The sequence below is a fragment of the Myotis davidii genome, unplaced genomic scaffold (assembly GCF_000327345.1).
Source record: "Myotis davidii unplaced genomic scaffold, ASM32734v1 scaffold38, whole genome shotgun sequence".
In the NCBI taxonomy this organism is placed as follows: Eukaryota; Metazoa; Chordata; class Mammalia; order Chiroptera; family Vespertilionidae; genus Myotis; species Myotis davidii.
Genome location: NW_006291383.1, coordinates 6043623 through 6056416, shown reverse-complemented (window position 1 = coordinate 6056416; position 12794 = coordinate 6043623). Strand labels below are relative to the sequence as shown.

At 50.0% G+C, this 12794-nt stretch overlaps 4 protein-coding genes across 6 annotated transcripts in view; 1 reads left to right on the top strand and 3 right to left on the bottom strand.

Moving 5' to 3' along the window:
* Positions 1-2803, top strand: part of ERGIC3 (ERGIC and golgi 3) — a 12935-nt gene extending 10132 nt beyond the window's left edge. For both annotated transcript variants that reach the window (XM_006764559.2, XM_006764558.2), the window contains 6 exons: positions 380-411; positions 1212-1308; positions 1386-1450; positions 2128-2264; positions 2340-2395; positions 2583-2803. In XM_006764559.2, coding sequence (XP_006764622.1) covers positions 380-411; positions 1212-1308; positions 1386-1450; positions 2128-2264; positions 2340-2395; positions 2583-2662 — 467 coding nt within the window. In that variant the 3' untranslated portion in view covers positions 2663-2803. The remainder of the gene's footprint in view (positions 1-379; positions 412-1211; positions 1309-1385; positions 1451-2127; positions 2265-2339; positions 2396-2582) is intronic.
* LOC102759955 (fer-1-like protein 4) lies at positions 2580-6605 on the bottom strand. 2 transcript variants are annotated; one of them, XM_015564471.1, is made up of 5 exons: positions 5416-6605; positions 4946-5192; positions 4299-4561; positions 3868-3968; positions 2580-3758 (listed from the first exon to the last, which is right to left on the bottom strand). In XM_015564471.1, the coding sequence occupies exons 3-5, from the start codon at positions 4533-4535 to the stop codon at positions 3554-3556; spliced, it is 543 nt and encodes a 180-aa protein (XP_015419957.1). In that variant the 5' UTR covers positions 4536-4561; positions 4946-5192; positions 5416-6605; the 3' UTR covers positions 2580-3553. The 2 variants fall into 2 exon arrangements, with proteins under 2 accessions (XP_015419957.1, XP_006764620.2); XM_006764557.2 differs by having other exon boundaries at positions 4946-6605.
* Positions 6606-7133: 528 nt separating this feature from the next.
* LOC107183221 (fer-1-like protein 4) lies at positions 7134-7869 on the bottom strand. The gene is made up of 3 exons (XM_015564515.1): positions 7756-7869; positions 7543-7680; positions 7134-7440 (listed from the first exon to the last, which is right to left on the bottom strand). The coding sequence occupies exons 1-3, from the start codon at positions 7834-7836 to the stop codon at positions 7261-7263; spliced, it is 399 nt and encodes a 132-aa protein (XP_015420001.1). The 5' UTR covers positions 7837-7869; the 3' UTR covers positions 7134-7260.
* Positions 7870-7878: 9 nt separating this feature from the next.
* LOC102756762 (fer-1-like protein 4) lies at positions 7879-9385 on the bottom strand. The gene is made up of 4 exons (XM_015564508.1): positions 9018-9385; positions 8828-8886; positions 8584-8739; positions 7879-7893 (listed from the first exon to the last, which is right to left on the bottom strand). The coding sequence occupies exons 1-4, from the start codon at positions 9106-9108 to the stop codon at positions 7879-7881; spliced, it is 321 nt and encodes a 106-aa protein (XP_015419994.1). The 5' UTR covers positions 9109-9385.
* Between the last annotated feature and the right edge of the window lie 3409 nt (positions 9386-12794).

The window sequence follows — 12794 nt, the reverse complement described above, 5'->3', positions numbered from 1 at the left end:
GGAAAGAGCTTGGGTAGCATTCTCAGGTCCCACCTCACTTTGGGATTCAGTGATTGGCCATCGGCTCTAGTTAATGAGAGACCAGAGTTGGTGGTGTTCGTTTCCTGAGGGCTCCCTACATATGTCAGGGAAGAGCTGTGATCTGTGTTCTTAGGACCCGCAAGGAGGGCATGGCCTCTCCCATAGGCCCAAGGCAGGCCCTTTCTGGCTGCCCTCAAGCAAGGCCAGGCTGGGAGGGAAGGGGGGGTGAGGGGTCAAAGAAGAGCTGCGGGGGAGTCACACTCCAGAGGGAAGAGCGAGGAGGCCTGAGCGAGGACTCTGAGGGAGCCAGGTGGCCAGTCCTGCTCCACCAGGTGACACTTTCCCCCTTCTCTTCTAGTCCACGACTTGCAGAGCTTCGGCCTTGACAACGTATGTACCAGGTGGAAATAATAGAGGGCGGATGGGGTGGGAGATGGTTGCTGCCTTAATTTCTCATAGGGACGTCCTGGGTTGGGGGAGCAGATAAAAAACTACCACATTCTGATAGGGGATCTAGACTGAAGGTTGAGTAACTGGGAGTGACTTTGAACTGAGATCTGTGCAGGCTGGGGTTGGACAAGAGCATTCCTGTCAAGGTCAGAAGGGACGTGGCACTGAACCCCAAGGGCCAGTGCCGTTATGGACAGATGAGGCTGGAGAGGCTGGTGGACACCAGACCACAGGATTCAGGGGCCATGCTGAAGAGTCTGGTCTTTGTCCTCAGGCAGTGGGAGGCTGTTGGCCTATCTTAACTAGGGTCATGACATAATCATATTGGCATATTTTTTAATATCCCTCTAGTGGCTGAGTTTGATATAGACTAGAATAGGACAGGAGTGGGAGCTGGGAACCGTCCAGCCTGGGTTTCCTTGGCTTGAAACCTCAGGGGAAGCTAGCACCTGCCACTAAGGGTCCTTGCCCGTCTGTGTTTGCCTAATGTGTATGGATTCAAGCGGAACCTCAAACTTCGGAACCCCTGCAGACCATAGACTCTGTGAAGGAGGAGTTCCTAAGTGGGAAGTGGGGTGCCTGTCTCAGATTCTCTAACTGGGCCCCTCCCTCCTACCCCCATCTCCACACATCTACTCCCCAGACCCAGGTGTCCCTGGCTTCTACTGTCTTGCAGAGCTTTTGATGGGGTGGGGTCTGCTGGGGCCTCTAATGCTCTGAGTCCCAGGTGTTGCTTACAGATCAACATGACCCACTACATCCGGCACCTGTCATTTGGGGAGGACTATCCAGGCATCGTGAACCCCCTGGACCGCACCAACGTCACCGCACTTCAAGGTACCAGCCTGGAAGGTAACCCCCAGCTCCCAAAGCCCTGCCCGACAACCATGCCCAGTGCTCTCTTCTCCCTGCAGCCTCCATGATGTTCCAGTACTTTGTGAAGGTGGTACCTACAGTATACATGAAGCTAGATGGGCAGGTAAGTCTGCAGGAGCTCAGATAGCAGAGGCCCTCTCGGTGTCAAGCACTGGAGTCCCTTCAGCCTGGGAAGTGAAGTGCTGCTCTTCTTCCCATATGATGGGTGATAAGCCAAGGCTCAGAGTGTAGGCCCTGTGCCCACCAAGGCCCGGGCTGTCAGATCTGAAAGGACTTGCTCTTTTTACTTGCTCAGGCTGCATCCATCTGTTCCTCCAGTGCCCACTGTCTGCCTCACTGTACTCCATGGTCTGCCCTGGGCTGGGGGCTAACCTTTCCTGGGCCCCCTGCTTCCCTTTCTGCTGTGGCCTGTGGAACAGCAGCTCGGCAGACTGCATGGGACTGAGTTTGCAGAGGAGTCAGGCCTGGCCTGGCCAGGTGCTCATGCTGCGTCCTTGAAGAGTTGCTTCTCATTCATGGACACCCGTTGTGAGAATCCACCAAATATAGCTGGGATTGGTAAGCTCTAAAGAGCTGGTGACCAGCGGAGAAGCTGGGATTGTTAAGCTGGAAGAGGGCATCTAGGTGGTCCCCAGGCCTTGCCATATTCGTGACCAACATGGCACCTTGTTTTCTCCCCAACAACTCAAGGTGCTACAGGACACAGGGCAGGAACAGGGGTAGGGTGGAGGGGGTTGGGAGTCAGGTTGTAGACCTGGTCCAGCTCCCCTCCCATCCTAGGTGCTGAGGACAAATCAGTTCTCTGTGACCAGACATGAGAAGGTCGCCAATGGGCTGCTGGGCGACCAGGGGCTTCCTGGAGTCTTCGTGCTCTACGAGCTCTCGCCCATGATGGTGAAGCTGACAGAGAAGCACAGGTGAGGCTGGGGAAAGGGAGGGTATGGGCCTGGTGGCAGTAGGGGTGCCTGCTGATCCCCCCACTCCTCTGCCAGGTCCTTCACGCACTTCCTCACGGGCGTGTGTGCTATCATCGGGGGCATGTTCACAGGTTAGTAGCTCTAGGGTGTCTGGGGTGGGGTGTGGTGGAGTGTGTGAAGTCTGGGTTCCCCACAGATTTTGGTTGGGGAAGAAGGGGCACCTCAAGGCCAAGGGGAGATGCTGACCTAGTGAGTAAGGCTCTGGTGGTCAAGCCAAGGGCCCAACTGGGCCAGTTCCAGTTCTGTCTCTCTCCCCAGTGGCTGGACTCATCGATTCACTCATCTACCACTCAGCACGAGCCATCCAGAAGAAAATTGATCTAGGGAAGACAACATAGTTGTCCTCTTCCCCCTTGCTGTCCCCTCTTTCTCCTGTTCCCTGGTTTTGTGGTCATTTTCCCAGGCCCCCCTACTTCCTGTTCCCTTCCCGGAGAGTCCTGCTCAGCCCCAGGTTGATAAATCTATTGGTTGTGATAGTACTCACTGGTCTCTGTGTGGTTCTTGGGTCTGGTCAGAACCTGAGGACAACCCCTCATCACAGCCACTTGTTGAGGGCAATCAGGACTGACAGATCAGGCCTGATGCCCTCTGGGAGCCCCATGTGGACGTTTCCTGGTGTATAGGGCTGTGTTCAAACTAGACTAATGCTGGTCACACAGTCTTGGTGACATCGTTTGAGCCCTGTGACAAGCTGCACCCGAAGCCAGCCAGTGAAACCTGGGAACTATAGTCATTCAAGCCAGTTTGGGTTGGGATTGCTGTTACTTGCAGCCGAAAGTGTCCTTAACTGATATGGCTACCCTCAGAGTTGGTGAAGAATAAGTAAGTCATTGAAGTCTGTGAAGTGCTTAGCTGTTATAAGCAGATTAGGTGAGAGGGACCCAGCCATTGGCAGGAGCAACCAGTGGGCCCTCAGAGGGTATGACACCTCGCCAAGCAGACCTTCTCAGCCCTGAACCTCCTGCCAGGTCCTGTTCTTCCCGGTGGTGGGGCCATATGGTCAACTTTCCACCCTGTGTATTCATTTTCCCAGTGAGTCCCCAGCATCTGAGGTCACCCAAGAACATCTCTATTCTCTGCCCCTGTGTTCTGCACATTCTCAGGCATCAGAGTGGATGTGAGTGAAGGTTTATTCAAAGAAAGCAGTGAACTCAAGTAACTCATATTGGTGGGAAGGACTTCTGGGACTAGGAGTGGAGGGGTGGGTGTGAGGGGATGAGTGTCCAAGGTCAGTTAGGGCCCGGGGAGCGGTGGAGTGGCTGGAAGATGACTTGGCTGATCTGGCCCGGCATGCTGTAGAAGACAAGGAGGAGGAAGATGATGATCAATGCCAGCAGCACCAGGAGCACCAGGATGCGCCAGTACCAGCGCCAGATGAAGAAGACAAAAGTCTTCAGCGGGTTCACAAACCAGTTGAAGGAGGTTTTGGGACGGCTGTTGGGGAACAGGGTAGGTGACCAGGTGACTTCGGAATGATCAGGAAGCCCTCGTCCTCTGGCACCTCCAACTCAAGCTCCAGCCAGCCTCCCAGCAGCCCACTCACTTGGGCTTCTCCAAGGGCTCAGGCTCCTTCCGCCCAATCCCCATTGGCCATTTCTCCACCTCTTCCACCATCAGCAGCTCAAACTCTGCCTCCACCTTCCCCTAGAGAAAGAAGAAACAGAGGCTGAGCTCTTAGGTCAGTGATGGCGAACCTATGACACGCGTGTCAGAGGTGACACGTGAACTCATTTTTTTGGTTGATTTTTCTTTGTTAAATGGCATTTAAATATATAAAATAAATATCAAAAATATAAGTCTTTGTTTTACAATGGTTGCAAATATCAAAAAATTTCTATATGTGACATGGCACCAGAGTTAAGTTAGGGTTTTTCAAAATGCTGACACGCCGAGCTCAAAAGGTTCACCATCACTGTCTTAGGTGGCTCAGACCTGGCTCCCTGCCAGCCCAGTCCTGGGCCTGGCTGCACCCACCCTGAGGATATAGACGTTGCCTCCCTGGTCTGCAAACTCTAAGTCTTCTGGCCAGCCCTTCCTCCTTCTCCGCCTCTTCCTGCCAGCCTGGGCCTCCCGCTGCTCCAGCTCCTCATCCTCTGGCTCCTGAGCTTCACCACAGGCCACCAGCCCCGCAAGTAGATTGCACCTGGGCCCAGCCCCATCGCGGGCCAGCCGCACAGAGCAGAGCTCTGGGCCCCGGGCTCCCCGCACCATGTCTGGCAGCTGCAGCTCCAGGGATCCTGCAAGGCCAGAGCTCCCTGGGTTAGGCTGAAGACCAATGTCTGCCTGGGCCAGGGGCAGGAGGCAGCACAGTGGGATTGTAAGTCAGGGCATCAGAAGTTAGAATGTGGTGGTCAGGCACAGCTCTGGACCACACACCACAGCCCCCAATGAAACGGTCAAGGGCAGGACCAGACCGGAGGCCTGAGTCAGGGACTTTGGAAGGAATGGAGGGGGTGTTGCATAGGGTGGAATAAATTCAGTAATTAGGCCAGAGAGCAAAGTTAGTGACCTAGGGCCTGAACCCAGGATCCGGGTGGGTTAGAACAGGGAACCAGGGCCAGGACAGGGCAATGAGGGCCGAAAGCAGGGCTAGGTTAAGGTGGAGGAAGGCTTCGCAGTACCGAGGAAGTCATTGGCGGAGACGCGGTCATAGTCCCAGACCTACAGGACCAGCACTGCCGGCTGCCGGAACTCAGCCTCTTCCAGGGCGAAGGGTCCAGGCCGGCGCCGGACACTCACCTCCCGCTCCGCTCCGTGGGCAGGTAGTCAAAGCAGAACAGGAAGCACCAGTTGAAGTTTCCCTCCCCAGTCAGAGAGTTGAAGTGCACGTCTGTCTCCTGCTGGTCCTGCTCCAGCCCCTTCACCCAGCTGGAGCCCAGGGGAGGCGAGGGGCAGTCTGAGGGGCATCGGCTGGGACCAAGCCCAGGACCCAGCTTGCCCCTGCTCACCCACCACCCCAGTCCCTCCACCCAGCTCCAGGCATCTTAGAGGGCTTAGGGGACAGGGCTTGGCTCAGCCCCAGGGCCCAAGCCCTAGTTGGCAATCTCACCTCAGTATGCAGGTACTTGTACAGCCCAGCGGGCAGGCCTACCTTTTCACGTAGATGTCACTGGACATCTCTCCAGTGAGTGGGTTCACGTCATCCACAACAACATCCTCCGTGTTCCAGATGATGACTCTGAGCTCATAACTAGGGGGTGTTTTTTGTTGGGGGGGGGGGGGGAGAGGGGTTCAGATTCGTGAGAGGAATCCTGGGAAGGGTTTCAGGAAGGACCTGGGCCAGGGTCACCGACATTCATTGAGCACCCAGTGTGGGCCAGCTGGGTGATCAGGCTGTCTGTGGTCCCGTGAGGGGCAAGTATCACTGACCACCCTCGCTACAGCAGGTGACCCCCAGCATGGTTTGCTGACCCAACTGAACCAGCAAGGTTCTCCCTCCCATAAATTTGGAATTAAATCCTGAAAAGTTGAGTCATGTAGCATCAAATGCAGGGTTGGAGCCACAGTAAGCCAAAGTGACATGCAACCTGAAGTTTTGGGGTGCAAAAGAGGTGCACGTGAGCAGAGAAAGCCAGTCTGCAGAGAAGTGGGAGAACAGCAGAGTGGCAACGACAGCATACAGCCCCCGGTGGACAAAAGGAGGGGCTGCAACATTCTTGTTCCTCCCCGACCAGCCCTGGCCTTGGCTGTCATGGGTTTCCTGGGTATCTTCTCTTGCCCAATTCAGTTTCCCTCATTTGTTGACAGAGCACCCTGATTTTCTGTTGGTGACCCCCATGCTGTTAATCTGTGTGATTCTGGTAGGGTAGACAGACCCCACTTCCTGGCTCCAGAGGTGGGTACCTCACCTCACCTAGGACATCACCCAGCACCGACCAATCAAGTACAGCCCATGACCACACTGAGTGTTCAGAGATCAGCATTTGACCCAAGCTGGCCCAATGAGAGTCAGCCCTGAGACTTTTGCTCCAATTGGAAAAGAGGTGTGTATTTTTCTGCTTAAGTAGTCTAGTTGGTCAGGTGTAAACCTGGCACCATTAGGAGCCACCTTGCCCTCAGACTGTGAAAGTCTCCCTGAGAGTGGCACCAAGGAAAGCAGAGCCCAAAGGTGGAAAGTGACAGGTTACTGACAACATCTTAAGTGCATACACACCATACAAAACTCTACTCACACTAGCTCAGGGCAGAAGAGGGCTTATAGGAAGTGACGGACACCCAACCCACAATAGCTTATTCTAAAGGGGTTGTGGGAGGTGGCCCTGCCAGCATGGCTCAGTGGTTGAGTGTCGACCTATGAACCAGGAGGTCACAGTTTGATTCCCTCTCAGGGCACATGCTCATGTGGGGCAGCCAATTGATGATTCTCTCTCATCATTGATGTTTCCATCTCTCCCTCTCCCACTCTGAAATCAATAAAAATGTATTTTTATAAAAAAGAAAATTACTTTTTCTATTTTGATAGTTATATGACTTAGTAAATGCATAACATGCATAAGTTATTGAAGTATAATTTATGTACAGCATATTTTAGTGGTTTTTACACTGCTACCTGCAATGTATGTGAATTCCAGATTCTCCACATTTTTACCAACACTCAGTATTGTCAATCTTTTTTAATTTAGCCTTTGTAGTGTATGTGACACTGTAGCTCATTGTGGTTTTAATTTACATTTCCCTGATGACGAAGCATGTTGAGCATCTTTGCATGTGCTTATTGGCCGTATGTAGATTTTCTTTTGTGAAGTGACTGTTCGCATCTCTTGCTCCACCACTGAACTTTTCATTTTAAATATTACTATGAACAAGGAGTCAGAGGACCTCAGCTCTAAATTCTGGTGCTGCCGTAACCCTGGGGAGTCTCATAACTTTGTGCCTAAAATTTCCCACCTGAGAATAAAGAAGGTGGGTGCTGATGCCTAAGGTTCCTCCAAATCCTTCAGTCTATAGGTTTCATGTATGTTGCCTTTGCTGGAGGCATGCTGGGGTGATGAGTGCTCACCTTTACGACATATACTCTGACCAAGAGCTTGATGGGCCGGTTTTGTGGGATTCCCCGGGAGATTTTGGGCTCAAAAAATGGCATTGCCTCTGATTCAGGATAAATGAGGAAGGAGCCCTGGAGTGGAGGGAGGACAGACAAGGCCCTGGTAAGAGAGTCTTCCTCCCCCATCCCCACCCATGCTTCCTGGTCCCCTCTCTGTCCCTTCTCCAAGCACACCTTAAACTTGCCCACAAGGTGCCCAGAACCTTCTTCCTCTCCATCTCCATCCTGACCCCCTTGCCCTCGATACAGGGGAAACACATTCAGCCAGTCTTCAAAGTGGTCAAACTCTTCCTCCAGGGACCTGTTGTAGATCTGAAAGGCATGGGCCTCAGTGACAGCCTGATGTCCAGAATCCAAACAGAATCCCCTCTGCCCTCACCCAGTCACCTTCAGAGTGGCAATTGCTTTTTTCAGGGACACGGAGTCTTTGACTTCAGCCTCACCCTGGCCCTGGGCTTCCCCATCCATGGAAGTGAAGTTGGCCCCGTCTGGGAACAGCAGAATGCCCAGTTAGAAATACTGGTGCTGGGGAGGAGGGGAGACAGAGAGCAAGAGCAAGGCTGAATGTCTTACCTGAATCCCCAGGAGCATCCACTTCCTCTTCATCGAAGTTGGGCTGAAATCAAGGGTCAGGTCAGAGATTCTGCCCCACCCCTCACCTCCTTAACCTACCCTTTTTCTGGGACAGGAAGTTGAGAAACTTCAAGTTCCAGCTGGGTCAGCCCCTCGCAATTTCAAAGCTTCAGTTTATCATCTAGTCCTGTGCTGTCCAAGACAGTAACTCCTGGGTGCTTGTGTCTGTTGAACCCTTGAAATGTGGCTAGTCCAAACTGAGATAGCTGTAAGTATAAAATACACACCAGATTTTAAAGACTTTGTGTAGAATAATGATGTAAAATATCTCATCATTAATTTTTATAATAATTACTTGTTAAAATTATTTTTAGATGGATTAGGTTAAATAAAATGTTATTAAAATTAATTTCACTTGCTTCCTTTTATTTTTTTAAAGGTGGCACCTACAAAAGTTATAATTGCGTTAGTGGCTAACATGCTATTTTTATTGGATAACAGCTCTAGATAATGGGGTTAAATAACCCTCAGTTTCTAGAATTGTTGTGGAGATGAGAAAAGATGACTATAATGAAGAGATCTGATCTCCACGTTCAAAGAGATCCTTCCTCCTGCCATTTACCCTCTACTTCCAGCCCCTACCCTGGGACCCTCCTCTGCCTCCACCTGCCCCTGGAGCTCCTGCAGCGAAGTGTAGTACTTGGACCACCAGTCGAGCTCTTCAGGATCTGGGATGTCCTCCTCCAGCTCTGGGCCTTGATTCAGAAGGCCACTCAGAGGGAGCTTCTTCAGAGGATCCTGAGGAAGAGAGAATTCAGCAGCCCTAACCCCGTACCACCCCCAGTCCTGCCATCCCCTCCTCTCCACATCTCCCATATGCCATCACCTTCAGGAGCCGCCTGGGTATCCTGGCTTCAACCAATAAGGGATCCAGGGACATCTGTCCTGGGAGAGGGGAGATCAGGAGGTCAGGCGAGGAGCAGTCAGACTCCATGCCCCATCAGAAGGCTCCTGGAGCCATCTCGGCCTGGAACCAAGGGCTTCGGTCCGGTGGTCCCTAAGAGAAAACCTCTTACCTTCATGTTCCTTGGGCACCAAGACCCTTGTCTCCTCCTCTCCTTCCTCCTCTGGGGGATCCTCATGACCCCGGAGTATGAATCGCATCATGTGGGAAACAATGTGGGAACCCAAGAGCACTGTACGGCCAAAGGCCCGGCGTTCAATTACTAGGATGGTGAGGGGAGGCTGCAGGTAAGGCCTCTCTGGCAAGTCCTAGGGGCGGGGAGAGAGGACCTGTGTTTCTGAAGATCTGGGGAGAAGGGAGAGGCAGCGGCAGAGACAGATGGAAAACCATAGATTTAAATCTGCATTCTTAGCCCAGCTCTGCCACAACCTCATGGTGTCATCTGGTAAGTCACTGCCTTCTAAGCCTGTTTCCCAGCTAAAAAAGAGACACAATCCTGCATTTGAAAGATTTGTAAATATCAAATGACATAATAGACAAAAATACTTTGGAACCTACAAAGTGCTATAAAAAATGTGAGGTGCTTATTATTTTTTAAAGGTTTTCTGCTTTATTTTTTAAATATATTTTTATTGATTTCAGAGAGGAAGGGAGACAGAGATAGAAACATCAATGATGAGCGATGATCATTGATTGGCTGCCTCCTGCACGCCCCACACTGGGGATTGAGCCTGCAACCCAGGCATGTGCCCTTGACCGGAATCAAACCCGTGACCCTTCAGTTCACAGGCCAATGCTATATCCACTGAGCCAAACCAGCCAAAGCTGTTATTATTATTATGTAAAGGACCAATGCTCAATTTGTTTATATAAATTTAGAATCCTAAAAATATGTATGTCCATGAATTCCATATCTATCAATAGATCCTAAGTGGGGGGGACAATAATCATACTACTGTATTGCTGGGTTTATTTTACATATATGTGACAATTATAGCATGAAGTAGGGAGGAAGGAATGGAGCTATAATGGAGAACAGTTTCTATATTCTACTGTAGCTAATTATATTATATTATATTGTACATATTATATTATATTATATTATATTATATTATACAAAATCAGTATGCAGCCCTGGCCTGTGTGGCTCAGTTGGCTGGGCATTGTCCCATGCACCAAAAGGTTTCTGGTTCTATTCCTGGTCAGGGCACACGCCCAGGTTGCAAGCTCAATCCCCAGTAGGGGGCATTCAGGAGGCAGCCAATCAATGTTATGGTCTCATATCAATGTTTCTCTCTCCCTTTCCCTTTCTCTCTAAAAATCAATTTTTAAAAATCTTTTTTAAAAAATATCAGTATCTGTATGGTAATCCCCAGAGTAACAACTAAGTAAAAATCACAAAGGAATTAAAGCAGTAGACAAAAAAACTATCTATTTAATACAAAAGAAGGTAGGAAAGGAAGAACAAAAATATGAGACATATAGAAAAACAATTGCAAAATGGCAGATGTAAACCCAACCGTATCAAGTACATAACAGAGAAAGGGATGCACTGTGAAATGGGAAATGAGAGAGCACGGCCCCTGGAAGTTCAATGAGCAAATGCTTTCCAGTGTTACCATCTTATAGAACAATAAAGTTTTCAAAGTGAAAACTCCTGCTTGTGGAACAGAATCATGAAGCTGTGCTGGGTTTGTTGTTGTTGTTTGCCTTCTTGTAGTCTGGTACTACTGTGCTTTGTCCTAGTCATCCCCTCACAGAGTCACCCCCACACTTTCAGTTTACAAAGTCCTTTCACCCAGATCCTGTCTCTCCTTGGCTCCTCACAGCACTCCTGAAAAGGAGGCATTTGTTTTATTTTCTTTCACTTTTTTTTATACCTGTTACTCCCTTTTACAAATAAACAAAACACGTGCCCAGCCAGAGTGGCTCAGTTGGTTGAATCTGTTCCCATGCACTGAAAGGTTGCCAGATCAATTCCCAGTCAGGACACATACCTGGGTTGTGGGTTTGATCCCTGGTAGAAGAGCTTATAGAAGCCAACCAATCGATGTTTCTCTCTCACCCCCTTGCTCTCTCTAAGCATGTTCTTGGATGAGGATTAAAAAATAATTTTTTTTGAAGTTTAAGTAAGACAAGTGTTTTGACAAACTCCTCAGTGGCATTGCAAAATCGGACTCCAAAGCCCATACTATAATAATTACAAATTACACAACGAATGCATTTTTCTTCTCAGACGCTGGTATCTCAGAGACTAGAGTTCTTAGGCTCACACTTCATGACACCTGGCTAATCCACTCATTCAACAGAGCCAAGAGAGCACCACCAGTTCATGGATATCCAGGGATCAGCAAACTACAGCCTGTAAGCCAAATCTGGCCCAGTTTTGTAAATACCGTTTTATTGGAACACGATAATATTCATTTACTTGTTGTCTATGGATATCTGCATGATACAATGACAGAGCTGAGTAATCACAAACTACAGAGCTGCAAACTGGGCAGCATGAGTGCCAGGTCACCATATCCAGCAGAGCCAGAGTGGAACTGGGTACCACATCTCCCTCCCCAAGGCCTACCTGGGTGGGGACCACCAGGTCTTGCTTGGGTTTGGAGGGTAATGATTTACCTGTCCTGAGTGGGTGCCCCAAAGTCTTCCTCTGCCCAGGCTCCAGTTGCACCCTCTTGGGGGCTGGTACTTCAGGTCAAGCTCCACCTGGATCTGCAACCAGATACACAGTGTGCTCCAGGGCCCCTCAAACTGCCATGGGGCTAAGAGAAGCCCAAGGACAATGCCTTGTACTCCACCTATAAACAAAGACCCTCCTGGCCTGCATCTGTGGTGACTTGTAATTCCTCTCTGACCATTACTAATATTGACTACTCACAACCTATTAAGAACTTACCATGTGCAAGTTATCTCTTGAAGGGGCCAAACAGGACTCCAACATTCTCTGATTGCCCTTGGAAATTCCTTCACAGCTGAGCATGGTCTGGCCTCTGCAAACCTTTTCAGCCCCATCTCTTAGGGATCTGCTCCTGCCCTGCCCTCCAGTTATGTATTGTCAGGGCACTAGGCTTTTGCCCGTGCCAGTTCTTCTGCCTGGAACAATCTCTCCTCTGAGTTAACTCCTATCATCCTTCATTCCCAAGCTCAAGCACTACTTCCTCAGGGAACCTATTCTGACCCCAAATAGACCACATCCCTCTGTTATACACTCTCCAAGCCCTCTACCAGCTCTTTTATAAGACTGGCCAGTGACAATTTTACACTTCTTTGTGTGGATATTTGTTTAATATTTGCCTCTCTTTTAGCTACGGAGCTCTAAGAGAGCAAATTATCTGGCTTTGTTCACCACTCAGTCCTCATTGGTCAGCTCAGCACTTGTCTTATGATGACAGTTCAACAAATGATGACAGACTGAATGAAAAGCTCATTTTGTATGATTCCACAGAATGTAAATGAGGAAACAGCCTAGGAAAATTAAATAACTTGTTCAAGTTCTCAGCTGGGAAATGGTAGATCTGATATTTGAACCCAGGTCCATTTCTACCAGGCTCTACTGACCCCCATGACACACCAGGAAAATCTAGCCAACTTTATCTTTGTCTCCCGCAAGACTTGTGCCTGGGGCAGGGAGCAGCACAGTACTTCTTACCTTTCCCCATTGTCACATCCCTGACTCTCAGAGCCCACGTGGGACTTCAGCAGGGGCTGCAATGAAAGGAGCCCTGTCTGGGGGGGAGGGGGTTTACCACTTCTGTCTGGGTCTAGTTTTTCCCCTCTGAGAAATGTAATCTTCTATGCAGTGGTTCTCAACCTTCTGGCCCTTTAAATACAGTTCCTCATGTTGTGACCCAACCATAAAATTATTTTCGTTGCTACTTCA

Excerpts from the sequence above, each read along its gene's own strand:
- LOC102759955 (XM_006764557.2), bottom strand. The coding sequence starts at position 4,535 with ATGGTGCGGGGAGCCCGGGGCCCAGAGCTCTGCTCTGTGCGGCTGGCC. Across the intron at positions 3,969-4,298 it reads GCAACGTCTATATCCTCAGG|GGGAAGGTGGAGGCAGAGTT; the intron begins GTGGGTGCAGCC and ends TTCTTTCTCTAG. Across the intron at positions 3,759-3,867 it reads GAGCCCTTGGAGAAGCCCAA|CCGTCCCAAAACCTCCTTCA; the intron begins GTGAGTGGGCTG and ends GTTCCCCAACAG.
- LOC107183221 (XM_015564515.1), bottom strand. The coding sequence starts at position 7,836 with ATGGATGGGGAAGCCCAGGGCCAGGGTGAGGCTGAAGTCAAAGACTCC. Across the intron at positions 7,681-7,755 it reads AAGCAATTGCCACTCTGAAG|ATCTACAACAGGTCCCTGGA; the intron begins GTGACTGGGTGA and ends CATGCCTTTCAG. Across the intron at positions 7,441-7,542 it reads ACCTTGTGGGCAAGTTTAAG|GGCTCCTTCCTCATTTATCC; the intron begins GTGTGCTTGGAG and ends CCTCCACTCCAG.
- LOC102756762 (XM_015564508.1), bottom strand. The coding sequence starts at position 9,108 with ATGATGCGATTCATACTCCGGGGTCATGAGGATCCCCCAGAGGAGGAA. Across the intron at positions 8,887-9,017 it reads GGTGCCCAAGGAACATGAAG|GACAGATGTCCCTGGATCCC; the intron begins GTAAGAGGTTTT and ends CCCCTCTCCCAG. Across the intron at positions 8,740-8,827 it reads TACCCAGGCGGCTCCTGAAG|GATCCTCTGAAGAAGCTCCC; the intron begins GTGATGGCATAT and ends TCTCTTCCTCAG.